Source organism: Haemaphysalis longicornis, unplaced genomic scaffold (genome assembly GCF_048455015.1).
Source record: "Haemaphysalis longicornis isolate Haplotype H1 unplaced genomic scaffold, Haemaphysalis longicornis Haplotype H1 scaffold_3, whole genome shotgun sequence".
Lineage (NCBI taxonomy): Eukaryota > Metazoa > Arthropoda > Arachnida > Ixodida > Ixodidae > Haemaphysalis > Haemaphysalis longicornis.
In genome coordinates, this window is record NW_027526335.1 from 17,008,010 (window position 1) to 17,029,252 (window position 21,243).

The 21,243-nt window shown below is 48.5% G+C and overlaps 1 protein-coding gene across 1 annotated transcript in view; it reads right to left on the reverse strand.

The window, feature by feature from the left end:
- Positions 1–1,052: 1,052 nt before the first annotated feature.
- Positions 1,053–21,243, reverse strand: part of LOC144174036 (cell adhesion molecule Dscam1-like) — a 284,742-nt gene continuing 264,551 nt past the window's right edge. Inside the window, exons 20-26 of the mRNA XM_077702435.1 lie at positions 12,890–13,075; positions 10,250–10,546; positions 8,596–8,769; positions 6,637–6,789; positions 5,695–5,837; positions 4,722–4,785; positions 1,053–2,014 (exon numbers count right to left, since the gene is read on the reverse strand). Of these exons, the coding sequence (XP_077558561.1) occupies positions 1,857–2,014; positions 4,722–4,785; positions 5,695–5,837; positions 6,637–6,789; positions 8,596–8,769; positions 10,250–10,546; positions 12,890–13,075 (1,175 nt within the window). The 3' untranslated portion in view covers positions 1,053–1,856. The remainder of the gene's footprint in view (positions 2,015–4,721; positions 4,786–5,694; positions 5,838–6,636; positions 6,790–8,595; positions 8,770–10,249; positions 10,547–12,889; positions 13,076–21,243) is intronic.

The window sequence follows — 21,243 nt, forward strand, 5'->3', positions numbered from 1 at the left end:
ATGTATAATACGTTCCTACATCCATATCTAGAGCAGAAAAGGAGGATGATATAAAGTGTAATGTAAGGTACACAGCCGAGAAAACTCAATCGTTAGGAGCTTCACTTCGGCGTTAGTGCTGGGGGCACATTTTGTTGAGATCCAAGGTAGTTTCTGTTACTAAGATTTATTAAAACGATACCCTTTCTTAGGCTACTTTTTGATTTGGCTTTCTGTCTGTGTCACTAGATTGAGGCGCACAGAGAAATAAGCTAAAAATAATTTACCGCGAAGTATAGGTATAGCCGTACCGTTCCAAACTAATAAAACTACTGGCGTGGATCATACATGTTTACGTACTTCTGCGCAAAGAAAACCTCGGGCACATTTGAGGCCAAATTTAGGTACATAACTGAGAGAACTACTGTTTTTTTTTTTGTAAATAAGAATGCACGTTTCGACGGATTCTGAGGTAGAAAAAAAAAAGAACGCATCAAAATGGTGATGCAAAGAGGTGAGGTAGAGGAGACGCTAAAAATACAGAGCTCGAGCTGGTATGCTCACTCTCCCAACAGATGCTCGCGAGAAAAGGATGCTCGCTCTCCCAGCAGATGGCGCGCGAACAGTGCGAAGGCGGGAAAATTGAATTGAAGTGAACCGATCTCCACTGAACTCATCATGGGAGGTGCGATACGGGAGAATAAGAGAGCGATAAGTGAAAGTGGTAACTCAGAGGAATTTGCGTGGAAAGGGTGGCGGAAGACTACAGTCTTTCGACGAAATTTGCAGAAAGCAAGCGGATACACGGCGAATTTTGATCACGACGTTTTACTGGAACTGCATTTCCCCTTTATGCCGAAATCCTGTCTTAACTTTGGGCCTCAAACTACAAGACCAGATGGTCTGACAAGTTTTAAAGGCAACAAGCTTAGTTCAAGGACGACTCACTTACCTGCACTTGTAAATTTCTGATGGAGACCACCACAGGGGTCTCCATATTGCGGAAGCCGCAAATGACTTTGCCAGAAACAATTACGCAACAATACACAGGCGAAGCAGACTCTTATCACGTTTTCATTTCTTTATTCACAACAGTTTAGGTCACTTTATTAAAAACGTAACATTGATTACTCTGCGTATGCGTCGTCGGCTTCTTTGGCGGTGAAAAGCACATTCCTTCCGCGTCTCACATAGTATACACGAGACCACAGCATGTACGATGCGAGAGGAGCCACCGCCACCGTAAAGACAAATGGTCTCTTAACACTACGGACCCAAACGTTGTTTATCTCTTAACGCCAAGCATTGCATGTCCCCAGTGTTCACCATTCCACTCCTTCGGATTTAAACCGGAAGTGCAAGCCTTCCCCTTTATCTTCGTTACCATGAATGTACGTGAATCCAAGTAACTGTCACTCGCAATGAACCAGCTAGTTTACTTTCTTTTAACATTTTCCTTCTATTACAGCTTACACGCACGTTGCAAGTGGCTGTGTTAGTCTCACTGGCTGGTCCTCGATGAAACCAATACGCTGGACGTGCGTATTCGAGGAGACCAAGATGATCGTCCATACGTCGCATGGATGGCGTGTCTAAGGTGCCCAAGGCCGCACCAAAGTAAACTCCGAAGCAGTCAACAAAGCTGCACAGTCATCACAAGCACCCACGTCTGCAACATGCGGGATGTGGAGTCTTCGCCTATTATGCCAGATGAGCTGCCGACGCACGGTGTGTCTGTGATCTGGCTTGTCCACCAAACCGAGCGAGTGCTGTCAACTTCAACAGTAGTCACGTAAGCAACGTTGCACAGGCCGTGCCTTAGCGTGGGTGCACGAGTTCATGTCATTGGTCGAAGCCAGCAGCTGCGGTGGCGTCCGTTAGCTGACGAACTCGAAGCGCCGTAGCTGGGGCCTCCGCAGACTCCCTGACGAGGTGCATCGATCACCCGCAAGGCTGTCTCCAGACTGACTCGAGTTGCTGCCGTAGTGCTCCGCGTACTTGTCTTGCGGCAGCACCGAGTGGCTCACCCGGCCATCTGCGCAGGGAGCAGAGCATCGGTAAACCACGAAACGGTCCGCGTCCATCTGCAGTATGCAGAGTAGGAGCAGTGCATCTGCACAGTACGTCTGCACAGCTGCACCAGCAAATGTGAATATCCATGGGCCAGTGTGATACAAATTTATGACAACTCTGGCTTACAGACGCCAGCTTCTCACTGCTTTGCAGAGCTAGTTGCTATAAAAACCCGGTTTGCTGTACTGAACCGCAATACAACGAAATTTACCGGGCGATGTTAAAGCGAAGCTCTCTACGCCCCGAGGATGTAGTTGCGCCAAAACGCACTGCAGGAAAGCCGCCTTTACACTATGGGTTTCCACAAAGGCACATCAATCGTACCGCACAAGTACACAATGAGGCGTATATACGCGCAAACCACCGTGCGGTATGCACTGGGAGACACATTCGCATGATAATAGAACCGTTGATGAGGATGAACGTTGCATCATCCCGTTCAGATCACTCAGCATTTCCTTTGGGTTCGTTGCGCGGGCGTTGGCTTTGGACTTTGGCTGAGTTGAAGTGGCCTTGGCTTTGAAATTTGGCGGTTTGAATTTCAGACTTTGGAAGCGTGAATTTTGGACTTTGATTTGACTCAGTTTGCATGTAGGAAGCTTCATGCAACCTACATTTTATGTAACGTAAATTGTTGGTATGTGAACGGCTGTTTGGGATGAGCATGCACACTTCGCTCGAACCGTGGTCATGAGCAGACGCCTAATGTTTTTGGTCATATTTTGCTCACACTCTTTTGTTACACTAAAACTTTAGAATAGAGAATTGGCTGTTTGACAACCGTGCCTTTATTCCGTTAGCAGTTCTTAAGCAAGGAATCCTTAAGGAACCCTGAAAAACTCTTCTCAACTTTTTTTTTTTTCGAATCCTTAAAGCTTTCAGAACGTTGTCAACAAACACAACCAGTACTTAGAATAGGGTGTCACAAAGTATATCCGCCAGAAATTTTCGCTCCATGACCATCGGATAGTTTAGAAACTTGCTAAAAAGATTCTTTTCGCTTTTCTGGTCTTGGAGTTCCTCGAGCGCCCAAATGACGTCATTACAGCGGTATAGCAACTATTGGGCGTCTTTCTTTCAGTTGCAGTAATAAACGCATTCGATAGCCACGTTAAAAAAAATTCATTGAAGCTTGCACTCACGCGCAAGACTCGAATGGCGAAGCTGTGAGGTAGGTGAGCATTGCCGGACACATAGTTAAGCTTCAGTATCACTGTTTATTTTAATAGTTGCGGTGCTAGTAATCGTCGTCAGATGCATCGAAGAGGTCGTCGTCTTCTTCGCGGCGAGTGCATGGCGGATGCAAAGTCATCCTCAGCATTGTAGACTTCCACCAGCTCTTCGTCATCGACGCAAGGAAGCGGTGGCGGGGTCTGCAAGTCGTCTCGGGAAGAAGTGGCACACTCAAAGCCATGTCTTCACTCATCCATAATGGGTTCTAGAGAATGTGGAAGTGGATTAAGCTGTCACAAGCAGGGTGTCTTTTAGACGCTGCCGCGCGCGAGGGCTCTTCTACGGTACCGAGTGCATGCGGACGACGACACGAGGACGAACAAACGAGAGGCGTACGCTATAGCGTTGTTTTCTCATTCCGAGCAAGTGTTGCCATGATTACGGCGAACGCCAGAGTGATTTTTTTGTTCCGCCAATCTTGGCCAATTTTCTTAAATTAGTTTGCACTCGGGGCAACGCGGGAACTACGGCCAATAACACCGTTGTTACTGAGTGAACAACTCAGTGGTGCAATCACCACAACTTTTGGGCAAAATAATGTTGTTACTACTCGCTGTTTAAAAAAGCTACAAAAGCAAAACAGAAAGGCAAGGCGGATCTGCTGCGACGATCAAATCACGGAGTGCCGCTCAGAGCTGGCGATAACTATAGCTTTCACAGGGCTTCCAAACGCGAAGCGTCTGGAAGCACTGTTGCAGAGTCCCTTTTTACTTTTAGAAGTAAACACCTTATTTTACGTGACTGAGAGCAATGCTAACGGTGCTGTTCGGGCGGGCGCTTTACATTTGCGAAAAGAATACAGGAAAAGTGCGCATCGTTTGTTGCGTGCATTTTTAACTTTAACGCTGGGTGAACAGCACTGCCTTGTCACAAGGCGTTATCATTCTTTTTCTATGCAGTAAAACCTACTGGGTACCACCGCCGAAAGCTCACGCAAAAGCAATCTAACAAGTCCACTGCACAGTACCAGATATTTAGTGTGAGTTATTCTTCTTGGAACACGCTAAGCGCGATCGATGACGCACTTTCGAACACAATCGTAACTTCTGGCGTTCAACTCTCGTGCTTATTTGCTTTCTCCCTTTTCTTATCACGCGGAAATTACTGGGACGCGTGAGGATTATTCGCCGCAGTTCCCGGAAGTTGGTACGACATGGAGCGAGACAAGCGGGTCACATTATCCAAATAGCAATGCTTACAATTCGATTGCCTAAAGGGCCAGGTTTTTCAGTTTGAGCCATTGATTAACTCACTTAGGTTACTCCAGCATAGGTGATTAGGACCAAACAAACGCCTAGAAGGAGAAATCTGATCTACCGCCCCATTCGCTCTGATACAATGCGCAGACATTCTCAGCGGGGTGGCGTTTGCGGCAGGAGAGGTTGGTTGTAGAGGGGGTGGAAATTGGACGCGGGATAAACGCCCACGGAACTCACCGGCGGCACTGACGGATGCCCGCACGTTGGACAGGGTCGCCCGGGGAGTTATGGGGCAGCCAGTCTGCAAAGACAGCCGACATGCATCGCAATTAGAAGCCGTGCCGGGGACGGCATCGGGACGAGAGCCGTTGCCCCCGTTTCCCGCTTTCCGCCGAGCAATGCGTTCTTGCCACCCATGCTGACTGGCGCGCCGACTGCGGAGGGTGGGTCAACGCTCGGACATCGGCTTAATTAACTGGCGTTCCTCGTGCTCCCCGACAGGGAAAAATGTTTCATCGGCGGAGCACGACTCGTTATAGGCCTGTAGGGGCAAGCGTGCATTTGTGCAACTTGTAACAAACGTGGCACCGCTGCCCTAGGAAGGGTCCTAGGTTATCCTTTTCTTGCGCCACGTTTTCCGCTAGCTCGCGTCCTGCTGGTTTTTGTGCAGAGCTTGCAACGCTGGCTGCTCTCAGCCTACGTACAAATTTTGCAGAAAGCTGTCTGGTTCACGTCCAGAGCCAAACATTAAGGAACTGTATGATCATTTTCCTATTGAAAAGACTGTTGCTTCAGAAATAGTTCGAAGAAGAAGTAGCGCAAATTGTTTGTTACGCCATTCCTGTGGGGTTTTCAATTGCAGATTTTCTAATGTGAAGGTACGCCAGCTTGTCGATTATCTGGGCGTCTGCGGGAAGGCCGCACGAGCGGTCTGCCTTAACCGCTCGCATGTTTTCTGGAGGAGCGGCGTGGAATGACCTTCTCTCCATCCAAGCATGCTTCCCCTCCACCGTGATGGCCACCCTGCCTTCCAGTACACTTTCGCCCAGGCTTCGTTTGCCGATGGATGACCCGACGTAAAGGACGAGACAGGGGCAGGCCGCCAAGTGGGCGAAGTTTAGGCCAAGGAGGCTAATTGCATCATGTAGAAAACCTCCTGCAGAGGTTATACGGGACGCAACGTCTAATTTACGACACAACACTGACTCACCAAAGTGAGGGAAAGAGGTGTTGGCGCCCCTGTGGTTGTGAACTGCTCGGAGGTCGATTTTCGGCCCGTCTGATGCAGTTCTTCACAGTACGATGTTTCAACCGTCTGGTAGCTCTCACACCCATGCTGCTCTCTTAGTTGCTCTGCGCACGTTCGGGAAAAGAAAAACAGCGATTCTGTCAAAAAAAAAAAAAAAGGCATCTTTAAATGCGCACGAAGAAAGGTTACAAAAATTCACGCATCTCCACGAAGTGAGTTACGACGAGTGGGCGAAGCACTGGGGATCGTTCTTACCGTAAATCACCCGTAAGAGTGCTTACTGCTGCTTAAACGATTTCCAATCCAATTCAATTTATTCCAATCCAACCCAATCCATTTCAATACAATCTAATCCAAATCAAATTCAATTCAATCCGATCCAATCCTATCCAATGCTCCTCGCGCATGCGCAGCACGTCTCTCCAGGAGCACTATCTCCCTCTCTACCCTTTTGTGAACCTTTTATTTTGTTCTTGTTAACCTTTTGTGAACCTTTTGTTCACACATGTTTCGATTTACACGGTGCTGTGCGTCTCTCTCTCTCTCTCTCTCTCTCTCTCTCTCTCTCTCTCTCTCTCTCTCTCTCTCTCTCTCTCTCTCTCTAACCTTTTGTGAATATTTTGTTCACAGATGTTTCTATTTACACGGTGCTGTGCTGTGAGCACGGACGCCGGACGCCGGACAAGCCTCGGCCTTAAGGTGCTTCGCCCCTAATAAAGTGCATGCAAGACAGCTGTAACGTATTACACTTTACCGGAAGTTTCAAATAAAACTGTTCTCAATGCGCATGAATACCTTCCACGCGCAATGCTACTTAGAAATTGCACATATTCTAAAAGTTGGAAAAACATCAGGGACTTCTTATATTTTGTAGTTAGTAGTATAGATTTGGCCTTTTCTCACTGTCGTTTTTGGAGGCCACCGGTAGCGGCTTCTGTGCCGGCGAAGCGTAGTAGCTGGACCGTGCCACGGTGTCCTTGAGGGTGGCCTGCTTCTGGCTGAACTCGGACAGAATCACCGCGTCGTCCAGGTACAGCTTCCGCGGGTGGGTGCCCCCTGCCGCACGAAGCCGGAAGGAAAGGGAGGAACCACATCGGCGCCGAATAAAGGGAAAGCTGCAGCCTACGCCGCAGTAGTGTCTTAGAAGCGTTGCCTTTCTACTCGGCCATGTACCTAGGTCGAGGGTCTCATACAGGGTGGTGCGACGATAATTGGAACACTTTCAAAAATTTTCCTGAGCAAACCGCAGCTCTTTTCGCGCTCAAACTTCACACGAAGGTCTCATTTTGTGGTGTATTTTGTTTGACACCGGGAACAACGACGGTACTTACCTGCTTATTCTGAAAATAAATAAAAACGATTTTCGCCTATGGGAAAATTGCGACCTATTTGGACGTGCGAGCCAGTGCAAGCTTATCTTGGAACGATGCCGCCACCTAGGGTATGCAGAGCGAAACGCATGTTTGGAATTCACGGCAGGAAGGAGCCAAATAGTGCTGCAGACGATCAAAAAATGCACGTAGGAAGGAACCAAATGGGCTGGCAGACGAACAGAAAACCCGCTTTCACATTTTCTGGCCGTCTGCTACACCATTTGGATCTTTCCTGCCGTGAATCCCAGACGTGCGTTTCGCTCTGCATATCCCAGGTGGCGCCGTCGTTCCAACATCAACTTGCGCTAGCTCCAACGTCCAAATCAGCCGCCATTTTCCCACTGGCGAAAATCGTTTTTCTTTATTTTCAGAATACACAGATGAGTACCGTCGTTGTTCCCGGTGTCAAACAAAATAGACCACAAAATGAGACCTTCGTGTGAAGTTTGAGCGCGAACAGAGCGGTGGTTCGCTCAGAAAAAACTTTGAAAGTGTTCCAATTATCGTCGCACCGCCCTGTACAGACGGAAAGAAGGTTAGAAAAGAGACGCATTTTGTGTCTGTAAACTGCAATGGCGCAAGAATTAAAGGGTACACCATCTTATAGTAGGGCAGGACCAACTTTTGTACTTGCCAAAGATTTCTTCGGAAACAACCGTGTTTCAACGGCTTGCCATTCTGCGCCCGAATCGTAAATAAACTTCTTTTTGACTATCACTAATGTCTATCCTTTTTTTATACGTAGCCGGTGACAAGCGTTGCGGGAACAAACTGTTGGGCTAATAAAAAAGCACGCCTGCTCACAATTCCGAGAAAACAAGAGCGAATGGCATTATGAAGCCAGTAAAGCCCGTAAGCTACGCCATGGCTAACTTCCCCATATTGATGTCGAAACTGTTACCATTACGCGAAAACTATGGTTATCGGCCTTTACGAGCATGTAGAATCAATATGCCTCCAGAACTAACTAACGTTGCTACTGGTTCTTGTTATTTGGCTCATTTATAGTTGCACAATATCAAGCGACATGTAACCTTGGTATAAAATATTGGCAGGAATACTTCAAAGGAATTACTACGCTTTTTCAAAGCTGATGTCGTAATGGGCCTCCTCGATTTTACCAGTCCTGGACCGTCCGCGGGCGATCTGAGGACTGCCCTCGGCGCGGAAGTCTCTTCGGAACACAGGGGAAAATCGATCACCGGATCGCGTCTCGGCAGTTCACGGACGATGCGATAATCGATAGACTTAGCTATACTTCTGAGCTTCTCGCTCCGCACATATTTCGAACTGCTTCGTTCGAACATCACGAATCATACGCAGCCGCGAATCTTCATGCCAGGCGTAATTAGCTCGCTGTGATTTGCATGGGTTTCTAATTATCGTTCGTACTGAGCGTTTCCCCCAACCTGTTAGCCGGTCCGTTACTGAAGTCAGAAAACCACAAATTGCCAGAGAGCTATACAAGGCGACGAAGAGTGGCGCTCACCGTTGGCGCTGGGACTGCTGCAGCGCGAACTGTTCCTCTTCAGGCATATGTAAACAGTGAGGACGGCAACGGCCACCAGTATGGCTGACACTGCCAGGGGGGCCACCACGGCCACGTTCTTGTGCAGGGGCAGTGTCGCTTGGTCCTGGATTGCCGTCGGGATCAGTGTCGCCACTGCGCCGGTACGATACCCGGTAAAAGAAAAAAGAAAACAGAAAATGAAGTTTGGTTCTTCTTTGAAAGCAGAAGCCCTATAGGTCTATTTACGGCAAAAGGCGACTGAGTCGCTGTGACCAAATATGGCAATAAAAATACGCCACCAAGCACGCAAGGAATTAAAAAAAAATACAAGCGCACTTCTATTTCTACGCAACGTCTGAGCATGCGCAAAGTCACGTGGAGGACCAGATGAGTCGCATCTGTCGAGGCAGCGGCTGTAGCGGCCGTAGAGCCAGGCTTAACAAAAGAACATCAGAAAGAAAAAAAAAAGTTTGGGGCTGTTAGTTCATCGCCGCACAGTAGCGCAGTAACGACAAAGGACGAGTCGAAGCCAAGGCGAAGTGCTTGTCCCGTCTTCGCTTAGTCCTTTGTCGTAGCAGTACCTTGTTTACTGTGGAACCAAAGAAACCTTTTCGGCTGTCGCCCCCTTCGATAGCGCCTGTGGGAAAACTAATGGCGATGTGCTTACGCTAAAACACGATGGACACCCGCAACACCGCATTCATAGCCTCGCATAGCTCCCTGTACAATTAATACATATACAGGACACTGCTCAAAAGCGTTTCACCCGTGTGGCAATATGGCTTTCGTATCCATACCCAGTAGCACCACAACGTGGCACATAACCATTCTGTGGGTGGTTGAAAAAAAATTATTAAGTATTACGCGCGTCGTCCAAGGAATGACGCTTTTTAGCGTCGAAGCATCGTATAGGCTCGGGCTGTTGGCGTCTCCTGTCGTCGTCGTAATTGTCGTCTCATGTACTCACGCGTCTAAAAACCCTGGAAACTCGTTTACGCCTCGCGCCAGAACGGAAAGCGTTCTAAAAAAAAAAAAAAACACCGGGACACTCGTTCACGCCTTGCGCTGGATCGCTTCGTAACGCGTACTAAAAAAAACACCGGGTCACTCGTTTATGCCTCTCGCTAGAGAGCATCGTGCTTCAAAAACAAGAGACTTTTATGGCAAAGCTGCATACCTCGACCCCAACGGTTTCATACCCCAACAGTTTCATACCCCAACGGTTTTATCTTCGTTGGAAAAAAAGTCAAGGCACCAAGAATACACTTGTACACGTGCTTCGCCCCTTTCCAGGTTTCACGTTAGTAAAGATGGCCCGCGATTTTCGCTTGTTTGCTGACCGCGTTGATTGAACTGTAGGCACTTAGCTCCTTTCGGAAAGGAAGGTAAACTTCATTTTGGGGAGTACGCATGCTAAATGAAGGGATGGGGGGCTAATGCCAGACATATATACCGGGCTGTGCGGTACGAAAAGAAATATCTTCAAACATCGATTGCGGGAAACCTTTTGAAGCGGAGGGGGAGGACTGAGGGAGCAATGGATAATAAAATGGGCAAGCTAAGTAATAAAACGGACAGTATGATGGCGGCGACGTTCCCGTCGGATGCGGGAACGGGCGTCTCGTTCACCCACCGGCGGCCGACAGGGCCAGCGTGTGGAACTCGAAGTCTGCTTGCGTGGCGCCCGCCTCGCTGTGGGCGACCACCTGGACCTGGTACTGGCGACCGGGCACCAGGTCGGCGAGCACATACTGCTGGCGCCGGGGACTTAGGGCGTCGGCCAGCGGCAGCCACGCCGGGTGGAACTTGAGCCGGTACTGGACGGCGAAGCGCGTCACGGGACAGCCGCCCGTCGACCATGCGCCCAGGTGCAGCGTGGCGCTGGTCGCGTTGCTCGTCACGAACTTGTCCACTGGCGGCGAAATGGGAGCTGCAAGCACCCGCAGCCAAAGAGAGCGACCACGACTCTGTCAGGCACAGCATGGCGACTGCGAATTGTTCCTTGAAATATGCGCACCATCCTTGGCGCCATGCGCACTTTCAGCATAAAAGTTCATGTTTTACAGATAGGACCATAGCTGGAGTTTGTAGTTTCTGACGTCTCATGAGACGTTTGCATGCCTAGCATAATTTTCAAACCAGATGAGGAACTAGCTGGTTTGAATAGGCTACCACGCGAATATGCAATTTGGTCAGGTGTCAATGTAGCCTAGCGCTTGCGCCCGTGACGTTTATACACAGCGCATAAGGCCGGGTTCAGACTGTTGCCGCAACTGTCGTAATAACTTTAAATAATCACGTAATTTCACGTCTTAGCCAACCAAACTGCGGGACACACCGTTTTTTTTTAAATCCATAAATCACGATATGGCTTTTGCGTCGGTAGTCTGGTCATAGCCTAACAAACTGAAAATAAATGCTTTACATTTCGAACCCGTGAAAAATTTGTATTTTTCATTGACGCACAGTCTGCTTCGGAGGTTTAGTTAACAATAAATAAAAGGAGAAGAAGAACATATAAGCCTGAAAGCGCTAATTCCAAGTTTGATTAATTTGGTTGATGGCTTAGCGAAGAGGTCGCCGCTTCTATTTATTCACGAAAGCAATAACGTGAACGAAGAACCGACCCGCGACCTTTACTATAAAATGGCATGCTTTCAGTTGAACGCAAAATCATGGTTTTATTAGCATAGAGCAACCAGATGGAGCCTTACCTTTCTGCGAAAAAGAAAGCCATGAGGTGTCTGTGTCGGAGCAATTTTTCTATCTGTTGCGTCAAATCCTTAAAGTGAACCTTTACCGCATCTGAATGCCTCACACGATGTTTCTAGGTGCCGTGAGCTCCTGCCACCAAGAGGCCTGTATAATGCTCCAGCTATTAGTTCCCGTCACGCCCACTTGCTTCCAAAAACGCGATTGTTAAAATTTTCAGATACTACGTGTTTCAAGCATAGCTTTTTTGTAAAGACCTAAATCATGAAACTCATCAATCCTACTTTCCCTGTGAACATAACAAGCCCGAAAACAGCTACATTTGCACAAAGTATACTTCTTCACGCATAACGACCTTTCGGAACTTTCATTCCCCATTTTTTATGTCAAACGCAGATTACGCGCGCCCTGCCGGTAGCGCAGGCAGGTCTCAGGCGCCCGAAAGCACTTGCGCATGAAAACAACTAGTTTATCCACCCAGGCGCAAGTTGCACGTGGCCACCATTCATCAAGAAGTGGTCAGCCCGCAGCGAGGTGGTGTTTTCCGGCACGGAACGCCGCGTTGCAACACGAGGCGGTGCGGAGTTAATGATGCCAGCTGAAGGCGCGCAGGTGTGGTGAGTGGATGCCGGAGCGCTCGCGAGCTCCAGAAAGGAAATGTGGCAGTATGGAAAAAAAAAACAGCAAATTGATGAGGTGAGAGCAAAAAGGGATAGGGAAGAATGGGGTGGCCTAAGAGGGATCGAAATCATGGAATAAGCAGAGAAGGAAGCGACAAAGTGAGTTGTTGCTAGAGTCTCGCATGCGAGCGCTTGATAACTACAGGGAAATAAAAAGCCGTCAAAACAATTTTAAGTACAAGGACATCAAGAAATACAGAACTGAAACATGGTGAGAAAGCGACGAAAAAAAAAAGTCTTGTTTAAAGGTGGATACCACTACAGAATATCAAATGAGTCGGCTGCTTTAGGGAGGAGCAGAAGACTACCAGGCATGACAGACTGTACGCAAAACTGGAAAGGCACGAAGGGCGACAGCAGTAAGTGTGCCTCAAGGGTTGAGAAATTATATTGGAACACAAATTGCATAAAAAACTACAGGCAATATTTATCTCTGACTACTTTCTTTAATTTCCTTGGCGTGGAGTACGTGTGTGCGCGGGAAAAGATTGTCGGATATTGCAGTTATGTTGTTAAGGTTGCCGTATTTCATTCCACAATAAGTGAAACGAGTGAGATATCTGCATATGATGTCTTAGATAACCAAATAAAACTAAATTCTGTTAAAAGAACGAAAAGTTAATATCTACTTGAGTGGACGACACCTAGCAAATAGGGAAAAAAAAGGGACAGAGAGAAAAAGCAAGAAAGCGTCGATCTTCCACGAGGTGGCCGCTTTTGTTGGGAGAAACGAATTGGAAGAAAACGGGCATAAGGAAATACACCTACGCACACGCACACACACACACGCACACGCACACGCACAAGCACACTCACGCACACACGCACACGCACGCACACGCACACACGCACGAGCGCGCATGAACTAGCACGGCGCTCACCGGCCCCCTTGGTGCGTACGACGACCTCTTCCCCCGGCTCTCCGGTGCCGAGGCTGTTGGAAGCGGTCATGTAGAGGCGGTACGTCGTGCCGCACTTGAGGCCGTCCAGCACGAACGTCTGCCTGGTCGAATTGAGGGGCAGCTTCTTCCAGTCGCCATTCTCGGCGCCGTAGTGGAGCACGTACTCTGTCAGAAACAGCGGCCGGCCGGCGCATGAGTGCACCGCGGCAGGGAACCACGCGGCACGACGCAGTAAATGGGGACGCGGAGGGAGGCGCAGCCGCATTTCCACTCTCCCCCAGAGAACGATCGCGCAACACGGACACTCGGCAGTGCCCTCGAAGCGCGTCTGGGGATTGCGCGCCGTCGCTGTACACCGATTTCGTGCATAGTTGCATTAGGTGGGCTACACTGCCGATATTCACTGCCGAAAAATACGCCTAGCTCGCCAAAATTGGGTTGGGAAAGTTCCACGGGGAAATAAATGCAAACAGCGGGCCCTGCAACTATTTCGTGATTACTGTCTTACGTCTCAAAGAGCCGTTCGTATGGGGAGTGGTAAAAGACTTTGAGAAAAAAAAATAACGAATTAAGCTGCTTTGTTTCGTAGAGCGGGTAATGTTGGCAGTAGTTTGATTGAATAATCCATCTTTAATGCAGGCGTAAGGAGAGTAGAAGCAGACATAAGTATAATTTATGTACGTAACATCTGCTGCTGCTGGAATAGTTCCCACGTAGAATAAATAATGCTTGTTTAGTACACAGAATCGTGCTGTTACTTTTTTGGTTGCTCTTGAGACCACAAGGGGGTGGTTTACTCAGTCGTAAAAATGTGCCTGTGGCCTTGGGTATTCAATAGGGGGCGCCAGAGTGGCAGCCGGATTCAGGGCAGCCGAGCACAAAGTGTAGTGCAGCTTTTGTTTAACTTGTCGTGAGTGGGCGGCGTCACCACTTTGCGGTGTCTGACTGACTGGGTACGAGAGTACCTGCTTTTCACGCCATGAAATCTGCCACCGACCTGCCTGTAAAGAAGTTGCAGCACATTACAAGGTGTGACATGGCCGCGAAGAACTCGCATCTCGAAATTTCTTTACACTGAGGATCAAGGGATCATTATCTGTAGATGCCTGCATGGTAATCGTGAGAAATTCTCCCCAGACCAAGAATGCTTCGCCTTTAAAGGGACCCTGCAACACTTTCTTCAACTTTTTTTTTGAAATCCTAAATGCTTGCAGAGCGGAGTCACCCAACACACCCAGTACTTAGATTAGGGGGTCGCAAAGTATATACCTCAGCCAAAAAATTACTGCTCTATGCTCATCAGATACCTTGTAAACTCGCTCAAAAGATTTTTCTTTCTTTCCTCGTCTTGACGTTCTTCGACGGCCCGAATTACGTCACTGAGGCCACGTAGTGGCTGTTGGCCGGTTTTCGTTCAGTTGCAGCAACGTAGGCTTCTCGATAGCAACTTTAAAAATAAAGCCACAAAAACAAAGCAGAAACGGAAGGCGTATCTGCTGCGACGAGCAAACCACGTAGTGCCGCTCCGTGCTGGCGATAACTATCGCTGTCACGGTAGTTCCAGACGCGAAGGCAAGAGTGAAAGCGTTTATCGAAAGTATTTCAGGGTCCCTTTAAAGACAATTAGAGGGGATATACCCTCCCTGTTATGTTTTCAGTCGAAGTAAACTACAAGACGCATTATAATATTTACCGTCTAATCCCCAAGCATAACTGAGAGGGGGCAGCAAGCACGCAGGTATCTCATTCATAGCCAAAAGTAGCGCCTTGCCACGGGGTGTAGAAGCTGGCGTCTGAGTGAAGTAAATAAATCTTAGAGAATTAACGTCTGCATTCAGTGCTACACTCACACGCAGACCACGCAACGCTGCGGCACATTTCTAGAAAACAAATCACGCTCATGCTCTCTTTCCTGCAGAAGTGATCATGAAAGCGCGCACCTCGCTTGCCTCCCAATTCGTTTTCTTCGACAATTCTCCGCCATGAACAGCCCCTCCGCAGCAGTCGGCCTTTTATTCTACAATAAACTAGCACAGACGCAGCCTAAAAGCGGGAACCCGGGAAAGCCAGGCCAGAAGCGTGCGCTGCAGGGCTGGGCTTCCCGACGCCGGAACGAGCTTGGGCTGCGAGCGATACCCGATGAAGACATCGCTCAGCGGAGCCGCTCGCGTTCGAGCTCGGAGCGCGACACGCGACTCGTGTTTGCACACGCCGAGGTTTGCGCAGCCGAGTAGACGAAAACTAGGCGGGACGGCGGCCATCTCTGTTTGCACGGCGCGGCCAGCCCGGGGAGCGAGCAGGCGCGCCACCAGAGCGCACAGGGCCGCCGGGCCTTTGTCAACGCCGTGTGGTTCCTCGTCTCCCTGTTCCCCGCGGACGGCGCCCACGCCTTCCTTACGCCCGAGCGACGCGCGTGCGGCAGGAAGAAAGGGCGAAATAGAAAAGGGCTGTGAGACGGCCCCTTGGAGAAAGAGGTGGCCCGCACGAGAAGCCTATCATCTGGGGGGGAGGCATCGTTCGGCGCATGTTGGCGGGGCTCGAATGTACGAAAATGCATTCTAACGGGGACCGTGCCGAAGCAAAAATTGTTTGCTCGTACGCTCTGGGAAATATTGATTCGGCGGCGCAGCTGAGCCGCCTCTGTCTGCATGGCTATCACAGCTGCTGTGGAGGGGCGCCACGCGGTTGCGGAGCAGAGACAAAGTTATTTTACATTGCTTTGAACAATTTTATGAAATTCAACCTCGACCACATTAGGAGGAACTGCAGAAGTTTTAAGATCACGCCTCACGGCTGATCGGAAATGTTCCAGACACTCGCTATAACGTCATACGTTGCTGCCATGCCCGAAACCAAGCTTAAATCTCAAATGACAAGGAATGTCTTTGTATCCGTGATTACAAACGGCGCAGCGTTCAGTATTTGCTCGCTCGAAGGAGGACTGCAAACATTGCCATTCTTGAATGCTTTTATTGGAAGTTACGTATTACCGTAAATTCCGAAAGAACGCCCACCCAAACTACAGAGATATCAAGTAAAAAATACGGAATGGGCTAACTTTCAAGTCAGTTGCGAAAAAGTACAAAAGAGTGGCAGCACCGTCAACCAAAACTGCAGAGATATCAGGTAAAAAATCCTGATAGGTTGTGTCTCTCTTGTTAAAAATCGAGAGCTCGTGTAGTTGGCGGTCGCGGGACATTTTCGCGGGGAAAGCTCCCCGGGCTTTCCAATGCGCCGAAGTTAACGCGATTTTAGGGGTGGGAGATCTGTTGGGTCTTTTAGTAAATTGAATATTTCACCCCTAAAGGGGGGGGAGGGGGGGGATGTTTCGGAGGTAGCGCGTTCTCTCCGAACTTTACGGTAGGCATTTTTGTCTGTTCTCACTGTGAATGTTTTGTGGGTTGTAGTTTTGATTTCCCAGCACATAGTAGAACCTTAGCAAGATTCCGGTGGGTAACGAGACAAATTCGCGCTTCAGGAAAACTTCGCTAGGCGCGACGGCACGAATTACTGGCTTCGCACCACAGAAGAACTCGGCGCACGTCCGTAGCCGCAACTTTATGGCGCGTAAATTAGTTTACTTAGAGCCAGTTGCGCAATACTTGGTCAGGGCTTTATTGGCTATCGGCCTCTACCTCACCTAGTTCCAAGCGTCTTACGAGAAAGTGACGATAGACGAGGCTTAGCAAATAGATAAATAGATGTCTCTCTTACGACGACTCTGGTTAGGGGTCGATCCCCCCGCTCTTTTGTGACGTCTTAACCGCCTACATGTTTTGCCACTTTTATAACACCACCCTGTCCATTTTTTACGTTTTAGAAGTCTTGTATTTTTCAAAGGTTTCTCCTACTTTGAAAGGCGGCATCCGCAAAGACTCAGTATACGAATGCATGTTCAGTACACTGAACACGCGGGCTCCTGCGCGCCGTCGGCTTTCCCTCACGCACAGTCGTCGAAGGAGAAGCGCGCTCCACAGGCGGCATGTACGCCAGCGGGAGATGCATGTCCCCTGTTACAAATCTATTCAACGAAAACGCATGCGTGATTTCAAAGCGATGATCTCACACTCAGTGAAAATCAGTGCAGACATAAAGTAAACCATGCAGCCGTGCGATTACAGCCGGTTCTCGGGGACTCTAACTCATCTTGCTTGTGCTTATAGTGCCGAGCCCTCCAACGTTAAGGTTGCATCAACCTCGGATTCCTTTTCTGTCCAGGGGGAATGGTGTTGTTGAGAGATAACCACATCAAGATAAAACCTGCATGTTGTTGGAGTATAAGAAATAAAAACCGCGAAAAAAAAGCAATCCGGGTGAAGCAAACACATTTTACATCAGGCGTGCCTCACTGAAGGACTCTAGAATAATTACGGCCCCAGGTGACGAGAATAAAAGATAAAGACATACAGATATTTTATTCTATTTTGCTGCGTTGAAATTCTGCCAGGAAAGACAGCAACTTAACCGCCCTTCAATAGCAGACCAACACTACCTCGTAGGCTGTACGTCACGCCGAGTTTTTTTACAAAAAACAGGAAAGAAGAACAGTGAGAACACGAGTGGCAAGCCATATTTGTAATTTTAAGCGTCAATTTTGAAGCGAAGTTAACAACAAAAATAAAGGTAAAAAAATGCGGACTCAATTTATTGTTATATTTCTTGTCCTATCGATTCAAGAAGTTTTCAAGCCAAAAATACTTAATCTCAGTGGATGATAGTATCAATACGCTCTTATAAAATTGTACCCTCCCCAGCCTCCTTCCCACGATTTCAGTGAAGTTTAGATAAGGTAATGCAGCAACGCGGACGCTAATTTAAGTTTTCGAGGTGCCATTAATGACAGATGCCATCGAGCAGCTCTCGCATTTATCCTTTCCCAGACGCAAACAAATTAGCTCAAGTGCTAATGATGACAAATAGCTTTTCATGCTTTCTCGGCAGCAATGTTTGCGAATACCCTCGGCTGATTCTCGAAGTGCTCAGATTATGCAAGGGGGGTGCTTTTGTAATGCCGAGTACGAAGCAGTCGTTTTCATTTTTTCATTCGTTTTAGCCGCTAAGGCTCAGAAGAAAAAAAAAATAGCAAGCGTACTCAAACAGGCTGTCAAATGTGCTGCTTCTCATCTCGTGATTAATAACCAGTTCCTTCAGGGTGCTAATGAGAAGGTCAACAAGCCCCGGGTGTTAGCCTTTTCCGCGCTGATAGCACGTCCTTGTTGATCGTCTCAGGCAGGGGCGAATTAACGAAGAGTCATCACATTTTTTTAGCTGAGAAAATACGCGCGTTATAAAAAGAAAGGAAGGAGCATTTCCGCCATGTGTGTTAACGACTTCCACGGAAACCTCTTCGACAAGTTTTATGGCGCACCCCTGAGATATTTTGATGTTACCATAACTTATCAGATTTAAAAAAAATATTTTTAGTTACCCCTGAAAGGTACTAAAACTGGGATGGTATAATGAGGAAGTCTACACCGCTAAATTTTTACAGAATGAGAGGGATCGTTTGAAGAACAAAAACGTTTTATCCTATTTCGCTGAAAGCCGGTTTTGGTGTACCACGTGACAGCGGTACATAGCGCCCACAGTGTGATGCCTATTTTTTGCATTTGTTTACGTTGTTCTGCGCACAGGCGTTAAATTTGAAACAGAAAAGTGGGACTACACAAGTTATGTTGCCGTTCGGATGAAAAAACGTTGCTCATATAATGGTGTCAACCTGTCTCTGGGCTTGGTAAGATTTTTCACAGTTTTCTCAAAGCCTTCTAAAAACGAAGGAACAGAACCAACACAAATCATTGCGTCCATGTACACAAATGGTCGTTATAGGGAACGTGTGGTCGGTTCCCTGCGGTATGCGCCATCACCGGGGCTTGCCTGCGATGGGTGCTCGGGAGCAAAGAAGCTTAAGGTGCAGTGAAGCCGTAAATTGATACCAGCGAGCAAAACATTCGCAGCATTGGCTGATAAATACGATCATAATTTATGATAATTTATGGTAAATTATACCAGTGGAGGCACACAATGCAATGCAAATCAGTGCTGAGTAATCTCGTTAAGTTAGTCCGTCAGTATTGAAAAGTTGTCAGAAGCGAAGTTACTGATTTTTTTACCAGTCTCAAAACTTTCATCGGAAACTCTCTATTCAATTAAAATTTACCCTCAGAATAAAAATTACCTTCGAATAATATTCGAGTCTTTTTATCTTGAACTAGGGTTATGCATCCACGCCTATCATCAAAAGAACGTGGTCTGCCTTCTAGTTACCGATTCTTTCAATCTGTTCCTGGTTTCAGTTGACTCCAGTCTTAAAATCTGGGCTGAATCAATTAGAAGTGCCGAGCTATATTGTGACGTCAAAGGGGCCCTAAGTATGGTCTATAAGTTGCGATTTCCTACGTACAATCACAGCAGCGTGAGTTCACGAAAATGTAATATGTATACCAAATATTGCACCACTGCAGGCGCAGTGCAGGGGCTGTACAAGCATCTTCTGTTCTTGCTTTTTGGCCTGTAAATCCTTTCCGCGATTGCAGTGTCTGCGACGCAGCCACTGTAATACAGCAGCCGCTGAGAAACTACGGTTCCGCTTGGTTGGCCCCGTTAAGAGCTTCAGCGACTCAGACGCTGGTGTTTCGAGCGGTCCGGGTAGCTTCGAGTCGGCTTTTCTCCGCCTTCGCGAGTGACTGTGCGGTGCGGTGTATCAATGTAGAAAGGAATGGCGATGCCCATTACCCGTAGCACGAGCTCAGGTTGGTTTGTTCACTTAGATCGTTGTGTACGAGAAACGGATACCGCCGAAAAACATGAACCGTTTTTTGTAGCCACGAACGCTTGACGCGCACGACACCGCATGCTCCTGCCTGCATTGAATGTGCGCGATGTGCGCGAATGAATTGACGTAGACCACAGCAGTGACAACTTGTCGTGGCTCGCCAGGATAGAACTCATGGCGAAAGGGGATCGCAGTGCGGTGAAAAATTGCGCTAGGGATCGTCATTCGTGATACTAGTGAAAGGGATGACCACATAACTGTTGGGACGTTGAGCTTAAAGGGGCACTGACACAAAATTTTGAAGGCGAGATAGCTTCGGAGATAGATTGGTGGGAACACATTTACATCATCTGCAAAATATCAGCGGCGAATACAGCCTAGAACATATTTAAAAACAATTTTAAAGTGTGCGAAACGCAACCGAGCAGCCAGCCGAGGACCACGCGCAATCGACATCCCGAGGATATTGGGTAAATAAACAACGTCCAAACACGTCACGAGTTACTGTTTGCCGCTTCCGCACTGCCGGCGTTTTTCGTCGGCTCGCCAGGCTCGCCGCTCCAATCGGAGGGCCGGAGGGCGGAGCTTCTGCTCTCGAGAACGAACGACCCGATCGTTGGCGGCGGAGGCACTGTGATTTCGTCAGCTCATCGGGCAGCTGGCCGCGACCAAAGTTCTATAGCGATTCCAGGCACTCTGTTTCTATTACTGTTTATTACCATTGGATGCGAAAACGCGCCGTAGGCACGAAAAGCCCACTGAAATAGCCGCACGGTCGCTGTGCAGGCGGCGGCCACGGCCGCGAAGTGCACCTGCGCCGGCCTGGGCCATGGCCCAGGCCGGCGCAGGTAGCTCGAGAGATAGCTTGTTACCGCTGCACGAAATTGTCCCCAAGTCCCGACCATGGTGGCTTACATGAGAAAGGAGTTAATGATGAGATGGCGGGTTGCATTAAAAATTGTCATCTGCACCGCTTACGAGAGCGGCACTCGAATATCTGCCGCAGTGGTAAGCCGAACACATCTGTAGGCGGACCTGTAGGCAGACCGGCCGGCGACCGGCCGGCTGCTCCCAACGCGCGTCTTGCACCACCATCTCGAGCGTCGCGCGTCGTTCTTTAGCGCGGTAGCATTTGCACTCGCATCGCCTGCGTCACATCCACGGTCGCTTTTTAATTAAGCGCCTCACGAGATCAGTCGTGGGGGCATTGGCAGAAACTGCCGTCGATGCGGATTCGACAGTGCTACGGCAGCTCTGCTCTGTGATATCCCTCCGACGGTCACGTGGTCAGCTTTGTTCACACAAAATCCACAAAATCCATCGTTTCGCGGCACTCGCTGAAACCGAAACTGCGACTGGCCGCATTGAAAATGCCTCTAATTAAACAACCGTCGCACGCTGAAGCAAATGAGGTTTCTACAGGTTATAAGTAGGTCACTAGCTACTTATCGCAACAAAAAAAACAAGATGCAAAATTTTTGTGTCAGTGCCCCTTTAAAGTTCTCAACTCGAACTGGCCGCGGGGGCTCCATTTCGCTGCAACAGCACCGCATGCCAG